Source organism: Amborella trichopoda, chromosome 13 (assembly GCF_054954075.1).
Source record: "Amborella trichopoda isolate Santa Cruz 75 chromosome 13, AtrichopodaSantaCruz75HAP2 v2.0, whole genome shotgun sequence".
Classification (NCBI taxonomy): Eukaryota; Viridiplantae; Streptophyta; class Magnoliopsida; order Amborellales; family Amborellaceae; genus Amborella; species Amborella trichopoda.
Genome location: NC_142348.1, coordinates 16,266,808 through 16,291,746, shown reverse-complemented (window position 1 = coordinate 16,291,746; position 24,939 = coordinate 16,266,808). Strand labels below are relative to the sequence as shown.

General features: G+C 33.5%; 2 protein-coding genes across 14 annotated transcripts in view; one reads left to right on the top strand and one right to left on the bottom strand.

The window, feature by feature from the left end:
* LOC105420183 (serine/threonine-protein kinase 12-like) overlaps positions 1-3,051 on the bottom strand; it is a 111,512-nt gene extending 108,461 nt beyond the window's left edge. For 6 of the 13 annotated variants that reach the window (XR_016047319.1, XR_016047318.1, XM_088855480.1 and 3 more), the window contains exon 1: positions 2,472-2,746. The gene's annotated coding sequence lies outside the window, so the exon portion shown is untranslated. Of the gene's footprint in view, positions 1-2,471 lie in introns of all 13 variants that reach the window. The other 7 variants (XM_088855481.1, XM_020663542.2, XM_088855479.1 and 4 more) reach the window with 4 other exon arrangements.
* Positions 3,052-20,889: 17,838 nt separating this feature from the next.
* Positions 20,890-21,756, top strand: LOC18428130 (uncharacterized). The gene has a single exon (XM_006837169.3). It carries the CDS (start codon positions 21,105-21,107, stop codon positions 21,639-21,641), a length of 537 nt encoding a protein of 178 aa, XP_006837232.1. The 5' UTR covers positions 20,890-21,104; the 3' UTR covers positions 21,642-21,756.
* Positions 21,757-24,939: the final 3,183 nt, after the last annotated feature.

Genomic DNA, 24,939 nt, shown 5'->3' with positions numbered 1-24,939 from the left:
AAGTGCTCCTTCTTTTACCTTTGGTTTCTGAATCTTTCTGTATGTTTGGATCTTCCCTATCTTCTTCTTTGCTAATACCCTAGCTCTCGCTACTAAGTCTATGCCACATACCATGGCTCATGGTGCATGTCAGTTGTAGTGTTTAAGAATCTTATTATGGGAATTGATTTTCATAAGATAAATGTCCTTATACTCTGATAACAAGGCAACCATTAGTATAGCTCACAATCCTGTTCAGCATGATCAGACCAAGCATATCGAGTTTGATCAATATTTTATTCAAGAAAGAGTTGCTACCAGGGAAATTTGTCTCCCTTATGTGAAGACAGAAGATCCAGCTAGCAAATATTCTAACAAAGGCTGTTGGGAAACATCGACTATAAGTTATCTTAAGCAAATTTGGCATGATTGGTATTTATGCACCATCTTGAGAGGGAGTGTTGTGAGATTATTGAAGACTTAGTCCTCCTTATATTGTATCTAAGTCTCTAAGGACTTTTTTGTCATTTTTTGCACAAAAGAACACTGTTGTAACAAACTCAGGGCCTCAAATGCATCATTTGCATTAGCTGCTAACTTCAAATTAAATCAGTTTGTTATCCTAATACATAATGATCTATGACTTGTCTTTCTCAAAACTGTTTCAATTTAATGGAAGACTAAAAAATAGGATATTGTTCTAAGTTAGATATATGGGTTGAATGCCAGCCAATATCCACCACTTCTTGGAATACGGTAGAATCGTAACTTTCTTCTCTAACACAACAGAGTCATAGACGCTCCAACACAACCAAGTCGCAGGGGTTCTTAGGACATTTTCCAACTTTTTACAAACCAACAGACACCTGATTTATTATTAAGTACATGATTTCCACACCACATCAGTTTCCAATTGACGAGTAATGGACGAGGGTATCACAATAAGCAATTATATAATGCCAATGTTCTAGGTTAACCATGGAAATCCACGAAACTATATACATGCTACATGTCTCTTTGGGGGGTCGTCATAATAATGCAAGGGCGTTTATACCTTTTGGCTGAATGTTACTTCCATATAAGCATTGAGATTCCATTCCTTCAGCATATACATCAATTGGTATGTAAATATTAGAGTCTCATAATGACAATGTACTAGAGGTCGAAGCTGGGGCATACAATAATAGGTGTGAGACTGTGTGCCAACTAAATTGCTACACGGAATCTAACTTCTCAACTATCATATCCTATAGAGCAAGCAGCCATACAAATGACACACCAAAATTGAGCTCAGCTAGTTATTCAATCCTAAACTGCCAAGAGATAATTTTGGAACATAAAAGACCTCATTAAGATCATTAGGTTGGACCAGAAAATTGCAAATTTGATTGTCCAATGTGAGAATCAGACAATTATCCGATACAAACTACATATGAGTTTGACCATTTTCCAAAGTCATCAGCATAGGCTCTACGTGGCTTTTCTACCTTGACAACCACCACCGGCTTCCATTTGTATTGAGGTATTCTGTTTATTTTATAAATCAGTCACTATTTTGTCACTAAGGCTGTAATCTCTACCTGGGTTATCGAAAAATGATACTTCCACTTCTAACCTATCCACATGTCTAAAAGATTCAGAAAATCATTTTAGGTCTACATCCATTAAGAAAAAATGTAAAATTATTGTCTACAACAAAAAGGATCCATGAATACTCAATTTTCGGATGATAAGCACAATTTGGCATCACAAGTGTGACACCATGACCATGTTTCGGATGATAAACGCAATTTGGCATCACAAGTGTGACACCATGACCATGCCCATTGCACGATCATCGCACTACATCGACCGATTCCAACACCCACAAGCAGTGAAATCCATTGAACACTCGCAGCAAAGAAGCCCTAATTTCCAAATTTGAATGTGATATCAGACAAGAGCATGAATCTCAGCTAACTTCTACAGATCAGATGAACATACAATTCTTTAAAAAGATAAAATAGAGAAATTTAAAAATAGAAAGGACAAAAAAAAAGAGACTAAAATGAGATGTAAACATGGTCCAAAAAATCCAAATCCATCCTTGTGGCATATAAGGAACTACAACTTGAGTAGGACTTACAAATAACGGAAGAAACCAAGCAATAAAAATCTCCCTAACATGAAAACAATCTATATATATATATATGGAGCAACATAATCAATAACAGTTAACATAATAAAAAAAAAAAAGATATCCACATAACTTTAAGCACTTTAACAGCAAGAAGAAGAAAAACACAGAGTCATAGCTGTTCTACTGAAGAAGTAAAAAAAAAGACAAATGATAACACTCAGAAATATCATATATCGAATTAAAACACAAGAAATGCACATGCAGTGACCCCCGTTGATTCGCACAAATTCATCAGAAGGGAATGAGAAAGAAAATATTATAAGTGAGGAAGAAAGAAAATATTATAAGTGAGGAAGAGGAAGATTAGGACCACCTCTCTGTTGAGGGAATAAGCTTAGGGTTTCTGAATCCACAAAAAATTGAGCAAAGCAGAGACAGGAGAATGAGAGAGTAGACATATTTGCTACTTGAGCGATAGCGATGCAGTCGAAGCAAGCAGTTGGGTTCGTTGATGACGAGGTGGAAATGCAAACCGGTACTCCATGTGTACCATTTTTGGACCGTCTGATCTTACCTCGTGGCAGAAGGATCTTCCGTTCAGATTACGGGACTTGGGCAGCTGGATAAGTTTCATGGTAGGATGAGGTTTCATGAGGCTTAGGCTTTATGAAACAATAAAATAAACCCTCACCTCGAATGATTCGGAAAGTAGGCAGCGAATGTGTCTACGATATCTCTAAAATCAATTTCTTAGACCGATACAAAATTTTTAAAACACAAAAATATTTATTCATCTTGCTAATATATGAACACTTCTTTTAAAGCAAAATAGACTAAATAGATAATTTGTTACAATATATACTATTTTTAGAGCTTGAAATCTTAATTTTTTTCACAACAATAGTGCTCAAGAAGAGATAAGCAATGTAAAAGTCTACCAATACTTGAATTGTAATTTTTGATGAGTTATAAGATGAGGTTTACTTATTTTGATAAAGCTACAGTCCTCTCAAACCATTTTCCTTTATGGTAACTCGTAAAGGTTAGCAGGCACGTGAGACTTTACAAATAAAACAGTTGAAATATTGAATGAATTGAAAAAAAAAAAAAATTCAGTTAATTCATTGTCCTTGCCATTTTTAAGTTTTTTCTTTCATTTTATTTTTTGGTTAAGTTAAATGAGAGAGAGACTTCTTATTTTCTAAAAAAGTAAAATAGTGTGTTGGGGCTAGCCTCTGCAAGGGAATTCGCCCCTAACAAAAGCGAGTCCCTCAGATTCGGTCTAGTCCAACGCAGGCCTTGTGGTCCTAAAAATAAATAAAATTATGAATAAATAGAAAAATTTTAAAAATAAAAAATTGTAATTAAAGTAAATTGAAATCTAAGACGACTTTAAAAAGTTAAAACAAGCTCACAAATGTAGAGAAAAAACTGGCTCGCCGGCCGTTCAGGCTCCGCGTTTCAAGTTTGTTACCATAATCGTCCCCTCTACTCCATCGGGAGTTAGCCCCTTCTTTCTATCCTAACTATTGCCTCACTCCTCAGCTCCCTACTGCACCAGCCACTCATAATAATAACATATTCCTTTTTTAGGGTGTTGTGGCTGAGCTAGAGAGGACTCAGCAGTCGTCCTGCACATGCGTATGATTAGTTCCACAAATTTCATTGTACTGACTATAGTAAACTACTTCTCGTTGTACCAAAATGGAGGTCTGATTTGATAAACATGGGTTTAAAAAAAATCAATTTACACTTTGAGACATTTAAAATATTTCAAGAAAGGAAAAATATAAAAATAGTAGTTATGGCAAAAAAAACACTCACCAATCTTTGACAATTACATCTAAAATCATATACAAAAAGATTATAAAACAATCCTACATTTTTTAAAAAGATTACATTTTTTTTATTTTTTATATTCCCAAGTTGTACACTGCATCTGAGTCTAAGTGGACTCGAACGTGTCATGCATATTGAGAATAATGAGCAAATCAAAACATATTTTGAATTTTTATGAAGTTTTTTTTGTTTTCATTTCGTCTGTTCCCATTTCTTCTATACAAGTGATCATTTCCGTAAAAATTAGGATTGAGAAATAAATATAAGAATATCTTTTTAGGACATATGGACATAATTTTCCTTTTTTGATAAATATGGACATGATTTTCTTTTACAACTTTAGTATTTGATTTTATTAATAATTACACGTGGTATTTCACTCGATGTCGAAGCTACCCAGAAAAAACAACTTTCAAATTTGGTGATACAGTGCACCAGGGCTAAAATTTCTTTTTTCACTGTAGAGTACTTTTGTTGTGCCGATTTCTCAATACCCAAGGTGTATCTTACCAATTGTTCTTTATTGTGAATTTTTTGTTTTAAAATCCCTCCATAGCCTATTTCTGAAGCATATGTTTCAACTATTTTATAAGCTTTTGGATTGGCTATGGCTAAGTGTGGCAATTCCTTAGCTTTTAGCTTAATTTTCTAGACTGCGTTGGCATGTTCATTGGTTCAGTTTAGGGGATTCTTTTTTAATCTCTGAAATAGTAGTTTACAATATGCTGCTAGGTCTTTGTAAATGTCTTCTATATAATTTAGGCTTCCCAAAAACCTTTGTAGTTGTTTTTTATCTTTAATTTCATTTAGGAATTTATCTGAAAATTATATTAATCTCTCAATTGGGATAACAGTTCCTTGGTATATATTATGGCCAATGAATCTCACTTTTGTTTGAAATAACTTTATTTTCTTGGCTGATACTACCAAGCCCATTTCTTTTACTATTTTCAAAAAGGGGTTCACATGTTTCCAGTGTTGCTCTATGGATTTAAAAAATACTAGCACATCATCTACATAGACAATAGTAAACCGCGTATAAATATTAAATATCTCATTCATTATATTTTGAAATTCTGAAGAGGCATTTTTAAGCCCAAATGGTAAAACAATTCATTCATAATGACCAAATGGAACTATGAAGGCAGTCTTATATCTATCTTTTTCAGCGATCTAAATTTGCCAATAACTTGATTTCATGTCAAATTTTGAGAATGTCACAACCCTGTATAGTCGGTTTGGTAAATCCTTTTTATTAGGAATAGGGTACCGAATCCACCTTAGGGCTTTATTCAAAGGTTTGTAATTAATTGCTAACCGTGGAACTCCTCATTCTAATTCAACTGCTTTTTCTACATAAAAGGCTGGACAACTCCAAGGCGAGTGACTTTTTCTAATAAGTCATTTATCTAATGGCTCTTGGATTTCTTTTTTGCAAATCTCTACTAGTCTGTTGTTCATTTGAATAGGTCGAACTTTTGTTGGGATGTGGTTTTCATTAAAGCCAGGCTCATATGGTAATTCTACGATATGTTCATTAGGGATTTCAGCACACAAATTTCTTTTTCCAAAAGACTTTGGAAGTCTTGCATCTTTTTTCTTATTTTTGGAGTTTCTATTTTTTCTTCTATAATTTTATATTGCATCTCTTCCTTCCCTTTCTTCCTTAATAAGGACATAACAAAATCATATTGGAATATCACCGCATCCTATCAAGACTCAAAGTCCATACTCTCAGACACCTCCAAGGACACCATTCCTCGAAACATCCATTATCCCTATGATAATAATAATGATAATAATAGAGGATAATCATATGGCTAAAATGTCAGCAGAAATAGCAACAATTTATCTAAAAGACCATATACACCCTAATATGGGAGACAAATATAGAAATTATTTTAAAGCAATACTGATCGAAACTGGGTCAACTATCATAATCCATAACTACATAAATAACATCAATATTCTAGCCTTTTAAAACAAATGACAATATTGAATATTATCTCTTATAGAGAATGGGGATTTGATCTATTGAAACCAAAATATCTTAAAGATAAGAGCCTCAAGATAAAATTTTACTATTATTATGATTATATCAAAGCATGGGACATGATATTATCATGCCAAAATCTAATGGCAAGTCATAGTTGGTTTATATAATTCAAACTAAAATCCTTAAAGGATTTTCCTAACTAGTTTCTAATATGGGGGTCTAATTCAACATCCTACCAACTGAGCTACAAGAATCCCATAAGAGATATGATTTTAATAGAAAAGCCCCTAAAAGGGATTTGCATCTTTATTTCATTTGGTTATATGAATTCCCATGAATAATGAGGTGGGCTCATATAATATGTGAAGATATAGAAACGTTGGATTATATCCTTGAATTACAAAGGCAAATCTATATCAAATGGTGGGACATATATGACACAACCCCACTTATTCTAGAAAATTTAGTGCTTAAGTATCCAACAATATGATCGTATTCCTAAAACGGAATTTCTTGATGAGATAATGGATTATGTTAAAACACTACAAAAGCAAAATCCTAAATTATCCAAGGCAGATATTAAAAAACAGCTCATCGGCGCATTGGAAGACGAAGAAACAGATAACATGTCTTCCACTTCAGTAAAAGAAGAAGACAAAAAAGAAAATATGACCGATCTGAATGGTGCTGATCGCTATGGGATTCTTCCATCAGCATCCTGCTAATAAAGAAAAAGGGAGGACCAACTCCACAATATTCAGGACACGTGTCATAGGAAACCTTAACTTTCCACGCAATACAACTTTGCGGACTTAAACTACTTTGAAGTTCACCGACAACTGTGTGGACTTAAATCATTTTGAAGTCCACCAACACGGACTTAAGAGGCGTTGAAGTCTAGATGTAAAACATATATAAGGAGGCCTTTGGTAGAAAGAAGGGCATCAATTGTTTGGAGTACTTCTAGAGTCTAAGAGATTTGTAAGTGTGCTCTGAGTGTTCTGTAAAGTGTGAGTGAGTGTGATGTAAGTGTGCTCTGAGTGTGAGCTTTGGTGGTGCGTCAAGCTTCCATTTGTCTGTTCAAGCTATACTCACGTAAGTCTGTTTTATGTTATGAAATTGTTATAAATATGTTTATGTTTGTTTATGTTAATTTTATGCTCTTTTGTATACTTGGTATGTGCGCTATTATAACCTATATACTTGGTCTGTGCATTATATATATATATATATATATATATATATATATATATATATATATATATATATATATATATATATATATATATATATATATATATATATATATATATATATATATGGATAATCTAAAGTTTACAACCCTTCAATTTACAAAGGTTAATGATATAATGAGTTGTGAAGGATGGATTTACTAGCTTTATGGTCTATATTTTAAAAAAAATTATTTTTATAATATATTGCTCATTAAGTAAGTGTATTTTTGTAAATATTACTACAAGACAATAGGTACTAAGGGTATTTTTATAAATATTACTACAAGACAATGGTACTTTGTCATCTCTATAAGAGGTATAGTTGAAATTTTTATTAAAAGACAAGGGCACTCTATAAATAATATTTTAGGGCACTAACTTCCAAAATATCATTGTACTTTTGTAAAAATTTCAAATTTTCCATTATTTTATGGTTACTATTAAAATAATTTTTTAAACAAAAAGTAATGATCTTTTTAATAAATACACCCATCACAACCCCTTCTGTCATTAACCTTTGTATTTTGAAGCATTGTTAACTCTAGAAAATTCCATATATACGAAGCACTTTTTTACTTTTACTACCCTATATTATTTGAAAAACAATGCCTATTATAAAGGGTATTTTGGACTTTTAGTTTAAAACTTGAAAAAACCAATATATTAATGAGTGAAAATTTTGAAATTTGAATTTTAAACTTTATCCCTACCTCTTTCTCTCACACGGCTTCTATTCTCTCTCTCCTTGCCATCCCCCATCCTCTCTCTCTCTCTTGATATCTGTCCTTGTCCTCTCCCATCCTCTCTCTCTCTCTTGATGGGAAAACAATTCCCATGCAAATATGGAAGTAAGTTTTTTAAGGAGATTTCATTACTGGTTGCATATGATCCCTCTCTCTCTCTCTCTCATGACCCTTGACATTTCCATCATTGGAGAGCCTCAAGCCCTGCCTCTGTCCTTTCGCCAGAGACTTAAAATTGGCGTCGACATCGCCTAAGCGCTTTGTTATTTCCATCACGAGAAAAGGCCTACCTCATGGCAACCTCAAGCCCACAAACATTCTCTTAACCACACCCCTCGATTTCACAGCTCCCCTCACTTACTATAATCTCCATAGGCTAATGACCCCAATTGGCCTTAGGTTACAACGACATAAATTAGCCAATGCAAATAAACCAACCCTATTTTTCAAAGCTGATGTCCACACACCTGGGGTTATAATTATGGAACTTCTTACTGGTAAAAGTGCTAGTGATATAATATCAGGCCATTAAGAAGCTATTGATCTTGCATATTGGGTTCAATTACGTAAAAGTGATGGCAGAGGGCAGATTGCTATGATGTACATGTTGTGGGTTCAGTGTCTCATTGAGATGGATGATTTGCTTGCAGTTTCTTTGAAGAGTCTTCATCTTGTTAAAGCAAGGCCGGATATTAGAACAGTCCTCGAAGATCTCGGATCTATAAGTTAGGACTTATAATTGAGGCTTTTCTTGTATGTGACGTGTACTGAGAGTAGTGTTGTAGTAGGATTTTCTGAGTTGTTGATTTTGTTGTAAGGTTTTTCTTTTTTTCCCTGAGTTGAGCTAACCTTGGCATTTTTATGTAAAGAGAGATGATTGATTGATTTGTAATTTACTTGATGAAGTTCGCTTTGTGCTCTCTCTCTCTTAAATTTCAAAACAATTGAGTATTTTGCAAAATCTCAATGTTGAACACCAAGATAGCATTGAATAATAAAGACTACAAAAGCAACTAGAGAAAAGGAAGAATAAGAATATAGTTTTTATTAAAATAGATAGTAATTTCACAACAGAGAGAGTCATGGAACTGGTTAAGACCCTCTTTTCTTTCGTTTATCTTTTAACACCAGTGTCCAAACTGCAAGGCATTAGCTACACTTCAGAAGAACAAAAAAGCTAACTGTGAATTTATCATTCAAAAGTGGGTTTTAATAATTTTAGTGGAAATGGAACTGACCTGTGAACCTGCTAATTCTTTCAATAACTAAAGTCCATTTTATCCATCCCACAATCAAATTCCAAATGAAGTTTTGATTTAGCGGCAGAATCCCCAAGTGAGAAAACAATTCAAATTCTTAGAACAATAAATTACAAGGAATTTGATATGATAATATCAATAAAATGCATAGTCTAAGAGAGAGTCATGAGTGAGAGAGAGAGAGTGGCAGCATAGGCAAGCAGCAATGAAATTGCCATCAAAATAGAAGAGTAGCACTTCCATATTTGCAGAAAGATAGAGAGAGAGAGAGGGAGCATAGGCAACCAACAATGAAATTAACATCAAAGAGGAGCACTTCCATAATTGCAGGGGCATCTTCTCTGATTAAGAGTGAGAGAAGATGGGGGAGGGCAAGTAGAGAGTTCAAGAGAGAGAGGATGGGGGACGGCAAAGAGAGAGACAGAATAGAAAGGCGTGTGAGAGAAGAGAAAGAGATGAAGTTTGAAATTCAAAATTCAAAATTCAAAATTCAAAATTTTCCCTCATTAAATATTAGTTTTTCAAGTTTTGAACTAATATTCCAAAATTCCCTTGTATAATAGGCTTTGGTCTTCAAATAATATAGTGCAGTAAAGGTAAAAAGGTGTTTCACAAGGGATTCTAAGTTTAACCTATGTTATTTGGGAAGTTGTTAATTCTAGAAAATCCTACACACACACACACACACACACACACACACCCACACACACACACACACACATATATATATATGGAAAACGATCATGTGAGCTAGTGGGCTCACAAGAAAAAATGAGCCCAATGGCCTAGATTGAATTTGGACCGGTCTGACAATCACAGATGTCTGATAGTATTTGAATTTTAAATTTTTTTTTTACAAATCCAAATCATTTAAAATTTTAGGTGTGATTTATTATGATCAAGTCACACCTAATAAAAATATAAAAAAAATAATTTTAAAAAATAAATTACCAAAATACCCCAAAAACTTTACGAGGTATTTTGATCAAAATTTTCATATAAACTATTTTTTTTATATTTTTCAAAGATTCACCTATTTTTTATGAACACACTCCTAAAATTTCAAGTGATTTGGATTTTTATCAGAAACAATTAAACCTCAAACACTATCGGGCATCCGCAATCGTCAGATCGGCCTAGATTCAATCTGGGCCGTTGAGCTCATTTCTACTTGTGAGCCCACTTGCTCACAGGATCATTTTCTTATATATATATATATATATATATATATATATATATATATATATATATCCCATTAGCTAATAATATGAACATACGAGTCCAACGGTCTAAATTGAATCTGGGTCGATCTGGCAATCACGACCTCATTTCGTATTTGAATTTTAATTTTTTTTTTATATAAATACAGATCATTTGAAATTTTAGGCCTGTGTCCTTCTCATCAAGACGCACCTAATAAAAATATGAAAAAAATTATTCGTAAAAAGTAAAATGATCAAAATACCCCCAAAATATTTCATGGGTATTTTGGCCAATTTATTTCATGTAAAATAATTTTTTGATATTTTTCGAATTTTAAACTATTTTTTATGAACACACTTTTAAAATTTCAAGTGATTTAGATTTGTAGAAAAAAAAAATGAAAATTCAAACATTACAGGACATCTGTGATCGTCAAATAGGCCCATATTGAATCTGGGCCGTTAGGTGCATATGTTTATATAAGCTAGTGGGCTAATTCCAGTTTTTTTCTCTCTCTCTCTCTATATATATATATATATATATATATATATATATATGGAAAGGGTTTCTGTGAGCCAATGGGGAGTGGATTATATACGCCCACAAGCTAATCGCTACAGTAAACGCCAATGGTACAGATTGAATCTGGGCCCATCTAACGGTCACGACCTCTTTCCCGGCTTGAATTTTAAATTTTTTTTTTATAAATCTAAATCACCTGAAATTTTTGTGTATATTTTTCTCATCAATGCGTACCTAATAAAAATATAAAAAAATAATCCATAAAAAAAAAAAGACCAAAATACTCCCAAAACTTTACAGGGTATTTTGGTCCATTATTTTCATGAAAAATATTTTTTTTATATTATTCAAAGATTCATCTATTTTTTATGTACACACGCTTCAAATTTTAGATTAATCCAATTTGTAAAAAACAAATTAAAATTTAAACACTACAGACAATCGGGATCGTCAGATCAACCCAGATTCAATCTGGGCCATTGGCTTTTACTGTAGTAGTACACCCTTAGGCCAACAGGATCTTTTCTCATATATATATATATATATATATATATATATATATATATATATATGGAAGATACTACAAAACGCCTATAGGCCAAAATGAACAGTGATTTCGCCTACCCTCATCACCGTCTAAAGTTCATCACACGGTCACGATTGTCCGATAGTAGTTTATTTTTCATTTTTTTTTACAAATTGGAATGATCCGAAATTTGGAGTGCGTGTTCACCAAAAATAGGCCAATCTACGGAAACTATCAAAACAATATTTTACATAAACAAAATGATAAAAATACCCCCAAAAATTTTGGGGGTATTTTGGTCAATTTTTTTTCATGAATTATTATTTTTTATATTTTTATTATATGCGTCTCACTGAGATATACATACATTCTAAACTTATGATCATTCTAATTTGTAGAAAAAAAATGAAAAATGAAGCACTACAGGACAATTGTGATCGTGCAATGAATTTCGAACGGTGATGAGGGTAGGCGAAATCACTATTTATTTTTGCCTATAGGCGTTGGGAATACTTTTCCGATATATATATATATATAGTAATGATCCTATGAGACCATCTCACATCTATGTGTGTAGGACCCCAAAGGATCACCATTAAATTTGGCACAGATGTCTAGAAAAGTCAAGTCTCACACCCATGTGATAACTTTTTTAGAGATATGTGTCAAATTTAATGGTGATCCTTTGGGGTTCTATACACATGGGTGTAGGAGGGTCTCATAGGATCATTACTTTTATATATATATATATATATATATATATATATATATATATATATATATATATATATATATATATATATATATATATATATAACGATCTTGTGACGCCCTACACACAATTAATAGCATGGCACCTCTAATTTAGACCGTTGGATCAAAATTGAATCCCGATGTGGGATGGAGGTTTCACCGGCTAACTTATGAAGCAAGTCAAAGGTGGACCTATTGCCTATCTCTTCTTAAAACCCTCCCCCTCTCTTATCTTCTCTCTCTCTCTCTCTCTCTCTCTCTCTCTAATTAAGAAGGTCGCTTGCATTTATGAGAAGTTCAAGGATTCATCAGACGTCCTTTTTGGGATCTTAACCGCACAACAGAGGTCAATGGATGTGTTGAAAAAGAAATTGAATGATCTGATGAATTTGCAAGGTCGAAGGATGGCCTTAGAGGGTCCTTAAAGGTCATTTATTTTTAATACATTTTATCCCCTTCTAAAGAATTCTATTTTTGTATGTAGGAAGTTTTTACATTGGGCTACCGTTGTTTGTTTATTTTTGAGAAATTTGGATGCTTTCCTGAGTAGTGTTAACTATGTTTTGGCATGTTATTTCATTGGTGTAATGAATTAGCATTTATATACGATCTTGCTACATTTCAGGAAGATCATATTATGTGTGAGAGAGAACTTTTCATTCTTGATATATGGAGAGAGAGAGAGATCTTTTCTTGTTATATGTAGAAATACTTTTAGAATGACATACCTTTTGATTTGGCATCATGCTAGTTACACGTATCTACATGCTCTTTTGATGTCATGTTCATTTGCTTCCCAATAAAGTGAGAGGAAAAGAAGATCTTAGAAAGAGGAAAGGTAGAAAGAGAAAATAGATAGAGTAGGACATGTAAATGCCAAGAGTAACGATTTAATGTAAAAGAAATTAAAGGGAAGGTATGTGATTGAGAAGATTCAGAGTTATTGGTAAATTTGTGTATTTGTCTCATTTTTTGAAAAGGAGAAAGAGAATATTTGACATAGAGGATTAATCATATTTGTATTTCTTTGATCTAAACAAGAGTGAGAGATTGGAGGGATTTCACGTCATACCTGGTTTTAGTAAGAGAAAAAAAAAATACAATACTCAAAAAGTTTTTTGAGAGAGAGAAGAGAGGGAGGGGTCTTAAGAAGAGAGAGGCAGGGGGTTCCCCTTTGACTTGCTTAATAGGTTAGCTAGCGAAACCTCAATCCCACATTGGGGTTCTATTTTGATCCAACGGTATAGACTGAGGGTCCCAAGCTATTAAGTGTGACAAGGTTTTATAAGATCATTATTATATAATAATGATTATTTCCGCCACCACACGACGTTAAACTGTCGGTGGATCATGTCTGCCACCACATGATGTTAAACTATTGAGTTGATTATGTCTATTGTTGCATGTTGTTAAATTGCATAGAGAGCTCCATGGTTGCATGAGTGGAAACTATTAACCAAAATTTATTTTTTGAAATATCTTTCTCTTAAAATTTCCCCTATGAGTCTTTCATTTTTTCTTTTTAAAATTGTATGTCGAATTCGTGGTTCTGTTTCAAATTTCTCCATGTTCTTAAAATTTCTAAAATGTTTTCTAAGAAACAGTAGTTAGAAAGCGCATAAATTATATTACTGCATTGCTACCTCTGCTAAATCTCTGTGAATTAGACTGAAAAAATTTCTAAGAAATGAAGCTGGAAAGTTAGGTTAAATCATTTCCAGTATGAAAAATGTTCCTAAGCCTTAGGAAAACCTTGAGGGGAACTAAGTAAATATAGCCAGATTCGAGAGGTTTGAGTTGAAAATAAAAACCTAAGGCTAGGTGACGTGGTTAGAAAATCCAATCAGAATCTGTACTAGCGTGAGTAAAATATCCAAAAAAAAACTCAGACCAAAAAGCCTAGGAGCAAACATGTATTAGGTGGATGAGTGGAATGAATGCAACATCCCAAGAAAATGACTGGTATGCCCTCTAACCATTTGACATTAGGCAAAATGTAGAAATAAAATTGTCTGCAGGTGTCTACTTTGTTGCCCACCTGTTCCTTGAAAAGAAGGGTGTGCCAAAGAGGGACAACTATAGACACATCATTTTGAAGTTGGCTATTGTTCCTTACTTTTTCTCATTTTTTCTAATTTTTAAATCCCAAAAATGCTTTAGAAATGAGTATTAAAACCCTATGGACCATGTTGTCCTAGTACACCCTTATTATAGTCCATAGTCCCTTGAATCATAGTCATAACTTTCTAGAACACCCTAGAGAATCCTTTGGGAATCCTAGAAATATAAGAAATCATCCTAAAAATTTAGAAAGCTTTCTTAAAACCCTTGGAAATAGACAACCGACTCAAGATAAGGGATTTCAAGATAAATCCGATCAAGAAACAATGAGATTTAAGTCAAAATCAAGAAAGACAATGAAATCCCAGAAATCTACGCCACTCAAGTTCCAGGCACCATGGTTTGCATCGTCTGACCAGAAACACTGTAGTCCACGGTGTCTAAATCCTAAAACTCTGAAAATTTTCTCTCATAGTCCTGGATGCCACGGTGTACAACTAAATCAGAAATCCCCAAACGCATGGTATCGCGGCTCTAATCCTAAATTCTAAATAGTTGGTTGACCCAAACCAAAAAAACCTTGGAGGCTGCATGTGCAGAATTTGGGCAGACTTGTCCCAAATGACATGGTATGAGTTGTCCACTACCTTTGACCCATTCAAATCGAATTTTCTAAAAGGTTCTAGTAGGATGATTGCCAAATAGACTTGGAACCAAATTTTAAAGCCTATATTAAGGGTCCAATTTGGGGCATTCACTCTAACACCCAATCTTAGATAGAAATTCTAGAATTTAGAAACCTAATCCTTTTAAAGATTTAACCCCTACTTTTCACCTAGGTCTTCTTAACCATAACCTAAGAGCCTCCACCTTCAAACCCTAACTACTAACAGCCATGACCCTAGATCTAGGATTCTTTCAACCATAGTCAAGATTTCCAACAAAATTCTGGAGGGGAAGCGAAAAGTGAAAGCAAAAGGCTTAAATCAGTCACAGTCCTTATATGGGTGACATCTCCAAATTCGGCTATATTGGACCAACTGGCTCGGGTAGGTTTTAAGTTTTCTGTCAATTTTAATAAACTTTTAATTATTTTAATTAGATTCGATTTGCAAGCAATTTCTTTTTTTTTGGTAGAAAGAACAAGTCAACACTGTCTATGATTTAAAGGAAAATTGGCCTACACAAATTACATATCCTTTAAATTGTAATTCAATTGTGTCACACGCAATCTCTATCGAATCTTAATTAACTAAATTTATAGTGACTGATCAAGGGATTTCAGGCTTGAAATTCTCTCGATTTTGTGCGATAAACAACAGTATATCCTAGATACTGAAAAGGATGAATTAGAAAGCTACCAGGAAGCTCAAGCGGACAAACACAAAGAGGTGTGGGTTAAACTTATACAAATGGAGATAGAAGACTTGTGTAAGAACTACACTTATGACTTGATAAAGCTGCTTAAAGGCAAAAGGGCACCAAAGAGCAAGTTAGTAACTCAAAATAAACATTAAAGAAAAAAGTTCACAACTAAGGTACAAGGGCCAGGTTCGTTGTGAAAGGTATCAGGCAAAAGAGAGATATATGGAGCAATCATCAAGGTAAAAGGAAAAAAGTATATGGTTTGCAAGCTGATGAAGAGGCTATACAGATTGCAACCGGCTCCAAGGCAATGGTACAAGAAGTTTGATTCCTTCATAGAGAATAATGACTACAAGGGAACAGCCTCATACTATTGTGTCTTCATCAAGAAGTTCTCTGATAGTAACTTTATTATCCTTTTCTTGTTTGTTAATGTCATGTTGATTGTCGTTCAGGACATCAACAAGATTGACATGTTGAAAGAAAAGTTAGTAACGCCTTGGCATGAAAGACTTGGGATTTACCCAACAGATCCTGGGCATGAAGATCTCTCGTGACAGGCAGGCTAGGAAGCCATGGTTGTCACAAAAAAGATACATTAAGAAATTGCTCAAAAAGTTCAATATGAACAAGGTGAAACCTATTTGATCCTTAGAAGTCACTTCAAGTTAAGTACTAAGAAAAGCCCTTCAAATGAGAATGAGAATGAAGAAATACAGAAAGTGCCATGTATGTCGGCCGTAGGAAGTTTGATGTAAGTCATGGTGTGCATAAGGCCAGATATCGAACATGCAATTGGAGTAATGAGCATATTCATCGACAATCCTGGCAATTAACACTGGGAAGAACTCTTTAGGGAAGGTAAAACTAATCTCCAAGGGTACACAAACACATACATGGCTAGAGATATAGACTCCAAGAAGTCAATCTTGGGATATTTGTTCCTTTTGTAAGCCAGCTCTTTCATGGTATCTTAAGTTGCAGAAGTGTGTGGCCTTGTCGACCATAGAAGCAGAGTACATTGCAGTCAAAGAAGGCTGCAAGGATATGTTGAGGATAAGATTCCTCTAAAACCTGGGCTTAAAACAAATCATGTATATCGTCCATTGTGACAGTCAAAGTGCTATCCACTTGAGCGAGTCTGACAACTTCCTTTCAAGGATGAAGCATATTGATATGCATTACCATTAGATTTAGGATGTCCTAGAGAAGAAGTTAATGTAGCTAGAGAAGATCCATACTGACAAGAATATATCAGATGTGATGATCATAATCTTACCTAGAGAAAAATAGGAACAGTGCAAAAGTATGGCTAGCATGGGTGCCATCTGAGCACCAAGTTAATTTGTGAAGGAGAACATCCCCTATATGATGGATTGTTCTCTCTCCCCTCCCATGTGGGAGGGACCTCCATGGTATTCCCCAATTGATAGGGGTTTATTATGGAAAATTGCTAAGGACTTGCAAGGCAAGTCTTTGGAGGATATATAAAAACTAAAAAAAGAATAATCTTTTCCCCATGAGATGGTGTGTGCCTCTTAACTCTATTCTTGGTGTAGAATAGAGAGAGAGAGAGAGATCCTATATAGGTAGATCAAGATCCTTTTAGAGAGAGAAGACCTTGAGAGGGATAACCCTAGACAGAGAAGAAGCATCGTGGAGAAGGAAAACCTAGAGAGAGAAAAACCTCAAGAATAAGTCAGAGGCCGAGAGAGCTCTTGCTTCTTGGAAGATCATTGTACCTCAGAGAGACTTGTGGGCCAAGAGAGAGAACTTATATCTTGGAAGAATATTGTACGTCATTGTTTTTAATGGATTTTCTTCTCTTTCCTTTGTGTGCATACGTATTTTGTGAGAGGACTTAAATAGTTAGCCCAATAAAACAATCCTTGGCTTTTAGCTAAAGGAGCTTTTTAGTGGGGGTTTATTTGTGGATTACATGTTGGTTGAGGGGATTATGTAAACTTCTCTTCTTTTTATTGATCTAACCACATTTTCTTAGACTTCTAATGTGTTATTAATTAGACGGCGAAGATTAAGTCACATCCCACCCTTAAATATTGAAATCTTTAAAATCTAAAACCACTACTTCAAGGGTATGATCTCCGATGAAGTAATGATCTTTTCTTATTTTTCAAGCCATCATGGATCCCTTTTCACTCTAATAGGAAGGTTATTATCATCTCTTCCCCTTTTCCTGTGTTGTCTTTTTCTCTCTCTTCCCCTCCTCCATTCCCCCAATATGCAAAGCGGAAAACAAAACAAGAAGCATTTAAGGGTCGTTTGGATCCTAGGGTATCCAAAAACATGTTTTCTATGCATAGGGTATTTTGTAAAAAAACATGTTAAAACAACTTATTTGGACCCATAATCACATTATCCATAAGAAAAAAAGAGTACCAAAACATGGTACACAAAGCCAAAGAAAAAGTTGATTTATCCAAAACATGACTTTGTGTAAGCATGAGAGGAAGAATATAATATAATACAACTGATGATAATACTATTTTCATACACCGGAACCGTTCACTTTATCACATACAATTAATTATATCAAAATATCCCTATAAATTAGATAGACAAACTATTTCAAATTTAAGTTTTAGAGAGAGAAAGTATCTTAAAAATTTTAGAGGGAAACTATATCAAATTTTAGAGAGAGAAACTACTAGAAAATTTTTAAAAAGGAAAGCCATCTCAAAAATATTAGAGAGAGAAACTACCTTAAATTTTAAGTTTTAGAGATAGAACGTATCTTAAAATTTTAGATAGAGAAACTATCAAATTTTATAGAGAGAAACTATCTGAAATTTTTTAGAGAGATAAATTATTTCAAAAAATTTAGAGAGAGAAATTATATCAAATTTTATGTTTCGGAGCAAGAAAATATCTTACAATTTTAGAGAGATAAACTTAATCAAATTTTAGAGAGAGAAACTACCTAAAAATTTGTAAAGACAAAATATTTTAAATTTCAAGCTTTGGAGAGAAAATGTGTCTTAAGTTTTTCAAGACAAACTATATCAAATTTTAAAGAGAGAACCTACTTGAGTTTGTTTAGAGAGAGAAACTCTATCAAACATTTTAGAGAGAGAAACAATCTCAATTTTCAAATTTTAGAGAAAGTATCTTAAAATTTTCGAGAGAGAAACTGTAAAAAATTTTAGAGAGAGAAACTATCGCAAATTTTTTTAAAAAAAAACTATCTCAAATTTTAAGTTTTAGAGTGACACACTATATTAAAATTTTAGATAGAGAAACTATATGAAATTTTAGAAAGTGAAACTGCCTAAAAATTTTATAGAAAGAAACTATCTCAAAAATTTTAGGAAGAGAATTTTTTTAAAATTTTAAATTTTAAAGAGAGAGAGTATCTTAAAATTTTTGAGAGAGAAACTATATCAAATTTTAGAGAGAGATACTACTTAAAAATTTTTAGAGAAAAGCTATCTCGAATTTCAATTTTTGGAAAGAGAAAGAATCTTAAAATTTTAGATAGAGAGAAGATATACCAAATTTTAGAGCGACAAACTACCTAAAATTTTTAGAGGGAGAAATTGTCTCAAAAATTTTGGAGGGAAAAATTGTCTCAGAATTGTTTGAGATAAACTATCTCAAATATCAAATTTTTAGAGAGAGAATCTGTCTCAAAATGTTTAAACTACATCAAATTTCAGAGAGTGAAACTACGAGAAAATATTTAGAGAGAGAAACTATCTCTAAAAATTTGGAGAGAAAATTTGTCTCAAAATTTTTAGAGAGAAACTATCTCAAACTTCAAATTTTTGTAGAGAGAGAAACTATATCAGATTTTAAATTCTAGAGAGATAAACTATCTCAAAATTTCAAGTTTGATGCATGTTTCCAATTGCATTAACCAAACATGGGAAAATAATGCTTAAGTAATTTTTCTGTAAACTATTTGCATATATGTAAATATTCTTCTATAAATATTTTCCTGTCGGACTTTTTTTCGTATGCCAAACGACCTACAATAGCATATCGGGTTATACAAACAGATTATCCAAACATGAGACTTGCATAATTTGGGTATCTTGTTTCAATAACCAAGTTTTAACGTAACCAAAATTCGGCATAATAAAGTTTCGATTCAAAACCAAGGGTTTGTTAACTCATGGAGCCCAACGATCGATCAGACCCAAAGTCGATCCTAGGAACAACATTGCTTGTAATCAAAAGCTTTCCTAAAGTTTCAAACGCCTTAATGAGGAGTGGATTCCTGTGTAATCAAACTAGAATGCTTAATTGACAATTCAACAACCACCCTTGGTTACAAAGTGAAAGAGCTGACCTCAAATGGCATGATTCTCACAACTAAAACCCAACTCTGGACTACTTTTCTAATCACCAAATTAGGTGCCGTTCTCCAAGAGCAAATGATGTGAGACCCCCCCTAAATGTTAAAAGACTTATGACAAATGAAGGGGTATATGAATATTTGTCTCAACTTCAGCTTGATAGGGACCCCATACTGAGATGCCAACTAACTTGGAGCCACTAAATATACAATCCAAACAGTCATCATTAATTCCTCCAGTCTTATGCAGCTTGGGCTTACTATCATTTCATGGACGGTTGAGATTTTGTGTTCTTGAGTGGACGATTGTGGGAAGAGGGCCAGTTATCTATTTAGAAGAATCTATGCCGTCCAATGCTATTAACATGATTCCAAAACCTCAATAAATCCATGCGTTGGCCCACATTATTTATGTTAGGGTGTGGTTTGCATAAGGTTGCTATTTAAAACAATCCAATTAAGACGCACCTCTGAATTTTATCATAAATGTAATTTTGATATACAAAATTCTTAGGATGGCTTGAAAATCTATTTTTATATCTAATTATAGAATTTTAAATTCTAAAAATGGATCAAATCAAATAGATCTATAAGCACATGAAAATCTTGAAAATGGATGGTCCAAATAATGTGTTGCAAGATATACTATTTCACGGACTCGAAATATTTTTTCCTTTTCATATTCATACATCTTGATGTCGAGATGATCAATTACAGGGTTTTCTATCATCCAAACAACCTTTTATGATGGATTTTTGAGGTGCACCTTTAATTCTACATTTTAAGGTTGCAACCTTATATGAAGTTTTTCATTATAATACCAAAAAAAAATTAATTTAAAGCATAGAATAAGATCTTCTCCATGTTGTATGATAGCCAACCATCATCTTGTAACAAACCTTGGTCCATTCCCTCCCATGTGCTCTCCATATGAGAATCTCTTTATAAAAGTGACCCCTCACCAAATCCCTAGAGGGCACCCACCATACAGACCCCTTCTTAACTTCATGCTAGAGGCCAATTGCCACAACCCAGTGTGTTCTCGTGACATTTTTCGGGAAAATGCTTTTTTCCCAAGGCAAGTGTTTTCAAATAAGATCTCTCTCTTAATCCATACATCAAAAGCAGAATCCTCCCTCAAATCCTTTACAGAGAGAAAGACCAACATTTTTCCCCACTCTAACAAATGGGCAATCACATAACATCTTGCACTCCCATCATATGCACCACTTCTTCAGGGAAAGTGAAAGTCATGCGCGTCGATGGAAGGGTAGAGGAGTATACACGGCCCATAAGGGTGGCCGAGCTCATGCTAGAGAATCCCCAAAACTTTGTTTGCTTTTCCGGTGATCTCCAATCGGGTCGCAGGATTCCCGCCATTCCCGCCGATGAACAGTTAGAGGGATGCAAACTTTATTTCTTATTTCCAATGGAGAAACTTTACTCTGTACTTTGCGAAGAAGAGATGGAGGAGCTTGCCGGTATGGCTCTAGAGGTGACTAAGCCAAGTGGGGGTAAGAATTTTGGAAGAATTTTCCCAATTTTTGGTGAATTTTGCTTGTTTTCGCCCCAGGTTAAAGGGGTGGAAATGAGAGAGGGTGATCATAATAAGCCTGAACTGTTGACAAGGCAGAGATCAATGAAGTGGAGGCCGGCATTGGAGACTATTAGTGAATTTCCATGGAAGCAATCACATAGCTCTCTCTCTCTTCCTTTGGTGTAAATAGCATGGCTGATTGCAACTGAAAATTGCAAATTTTTTCCCTTTGTATCTGTATTTGAGATGAAGTTGCATGAGTGTTAATTGTGTTGAAACTGAGTTCATCATTCTGGGAAAATTGAAATTCTCTTCTTTTTTTTTGAAATTAGTTGAGGATGCTAGAGTCCTTTTCTCCTAATTTATGGTTTTTTCTGCCTAAAGAGCCCCAAATTTTAATTCTGAATATCTCAAGAACCTCCACAGCAAATTGAACAAATTGTAGGCGAGAATGGGAGATTTGCCTTGTTGATATATTTGAACCTCAGTCCATGACCATGTTTTTGAAAAGGACACGGTTTCTACGAGTCCATGTAGAATGAGTCACATCTTAAAAATCTATTTTTAAGATGGTTTTTTTTTACCTAATTTTAAAGATATATAATCTCCAACATGGAGATCATGAATATAAAAAAATAAATAAACTTTAAAAACTAAAAACAATAATTTTATTAAAAAAACATTTGGACTATTAGTTTCAATTATTTTTAGATGGACCGCCTATTTGCATCCAACTTTAATATGGATGCATTATTTTTAGATGGACTACCTATTTGCAGCCGTCTTTAAGATAGATGCTTCATACCTTTGAGACTGCAAATGTAGAAATGTGATACCCTCTGCATAAAATAATTTTCGTTTTCAAAATGTTGGATAAGTAGAAGAGAAAGAGAGAGAGAGCGGTGGATTTGGAGTTGGCTCAATGTGTGTGCAAGGATCCCTATGGTAGTTTTAACATTTTATTTGGTCAATGAGAGAGTAACATCCATGGTATTGTTGGATTTTTTAATAGTAGAGGAAAGAAAAAGAATCGTGCTAAATGTAGGATAAATTTTGATACGAGAAAATACGCTACTTAAAAAATTGTTATTTTACTATCTCTTTTGATAGTGGGATTTGAATCCACGCCCTTGAGAAAGGAAAATCCTAATTGGCAATTCAAGAACCATTTGACCGTACATTGAAGGTTTCAAATTTGCATAGTGAAATTGTACTCATGTTTTCAAAATGATACATGATCGGATCTTGGTGTTTTTGTGCATGTTTGTTTTTGTGTTTGTATTGCGTATGGTCTCATCCATGGAGTCCAAGAGAGAGAGAGGGGTAAGGGGATGTTAAACAAATACATAATGAAAATAAGACTAGGAACAATGGCTATTTGGCTTGTATTCATGTTTAGCCTCTTTTTATAGGTATTGGTGCTTATCCCCATACTTTATTGATATGCCATTTATGCTACAATACCATTTTTCTTTTTATGAGAAATCTCATACCTTGGGATATGTTACAAACTTCAAAAAATTTAAGGTAATTATCGTAAATATACTAATATTTTAATTTAATTGGAAAAAAAACTCTTAACTTTCAAAAACCTCGTCTACACCTTTTTTTTTCATTTTTTGGTATATGGAAATCTATTACATTACAATACGAATACAAGAAAATATAACATTTCTACTGTTTAGGTAAAATTTAATGGGCAAGCTTTCTATGCTTCCCCTACAACATAGAAGTTCTATCCTCCCCCTTATCCAACCGTCCATTTTGAATGGAGGGTTAAGATTGCCCCAATCACAATGTTACGTTTTTACACTATTTTATTTTAAATTTTTTTAAAAAACTATTTTGAAGCCAAAATTTGGACGTTTATTCCTCTATTAAACTCGCACCAGCAAAAAATATAAAAAAAATTATTTTTAATAAATAAAATGACCAAAATACCCCTGAAAGATTCAAGGGGTATTTTGGTCATTATATTTTATCAAAAATTTATTTTTAATATTTTTTATAGGTGCGCCCCAATGAGAAGATGACATGTGCCAAATTTCATATTCATACAATTTGTATAAGACAACTAAAAATGAAATACTTTGAGACATCAGATCTAAGATCAAACGGTGAGTGGCTCTCTTAATCAAAATTGGACGACTGGATAGTAGGGGAGTGTATGGAAAGCATAGAAACCTTTCCCAATTTTAATAGTAAGGAAATGGAAAGAGATTATCAGAAATTACTGGAGATTTCCCAAAAAAATCACGAAATGGATTACGTGTCATGACAGGTAATTTTTGGGAAATCTTTCGTGCATCTCTCTCCTACTTATCCTCTACTTAAAAAAATGCCAACCTGCTTTTTTCCTTCTCTCAAACTCTGCTGATGAAATTATCAAAGCGACACTTCTCTTTTCATTGGTAAGCCTTACACTCTCTTCTTTAGCTATAATAATTGGTTTGCATAGGTCATCCATCCCTCTCTAAACCAACTCCTCTCTCTTCAGCCCTAATAACTGGTTTAGATAAGGTGCTCAATAACTGGTTTGGATAAGGTGCTCCTCCCTCTCTAAACTTGCTCTCTCTCTCATGAGCCCCAATAATTGGTTTACATAAGTATTCTCTTTCTTTTTAACAAGTTATTTTGGTGTGATATGACCTATCTCTTTAGTCTCATCCAATGATTCAAAATTTTCTATTGCAGTTAGCAAACCTTCTAGTTCACTAATCAAATTTTTTTCCCAGTTTTTAACTTGTACCATAAATATTTTGAATTTAGTATCATAAATTTATTGCTTATTTGAAATTATATAGAGACTTTCGAAAGACAATATAAAAAATAAATAAAAATAATGCATATCACAATAAAAATATGTTATTCCAATCATAATATTCCAATGACTTATCATGTTGAAACCAAAGTCTAATCCTGTTAGAAGACATGTGATTCCATGTAAATATAAAATACATGCAAAATAAGTAGGAAATGGTGTGATGATGACTTTAGAATAGTACAAGTTATTATTAAAAAATCTTTTTGGAATGATGATGATGTTATTATTAAAAAATCTTTTTGGAATGGTGTGATGATGCCTTTAATTCCACATTTTAGTGAAATTTTGTGACAAAAAAGAAAGAAATGATAGTTTATAGGCAAGTCCAAGTAAAATATTGTTAATGCATTTCTCATATTTCTTTCAGACATAACCAAACGGTAACAATGTATTTCCCAGGTTGCATCTAAATACTACCCAAATAGTAATAATCCATTTGTAGATAATGTATTACGCCAGTAATATATTTCACAAACAATATATTTCTAGGTATCCAAACGGCCCCTTATGGGAAATCTAATACTTGGCATATATTACAAAGTTCAAAAAATTTATGGTAATTATCTTAAATATACCTATATTTTAGCTTAATTGAAAAAAAAAAAAAAAAACCCCAACTTTCAAAAACCTTGTCTACACCCTTTTTCTTCATTTTAGGGT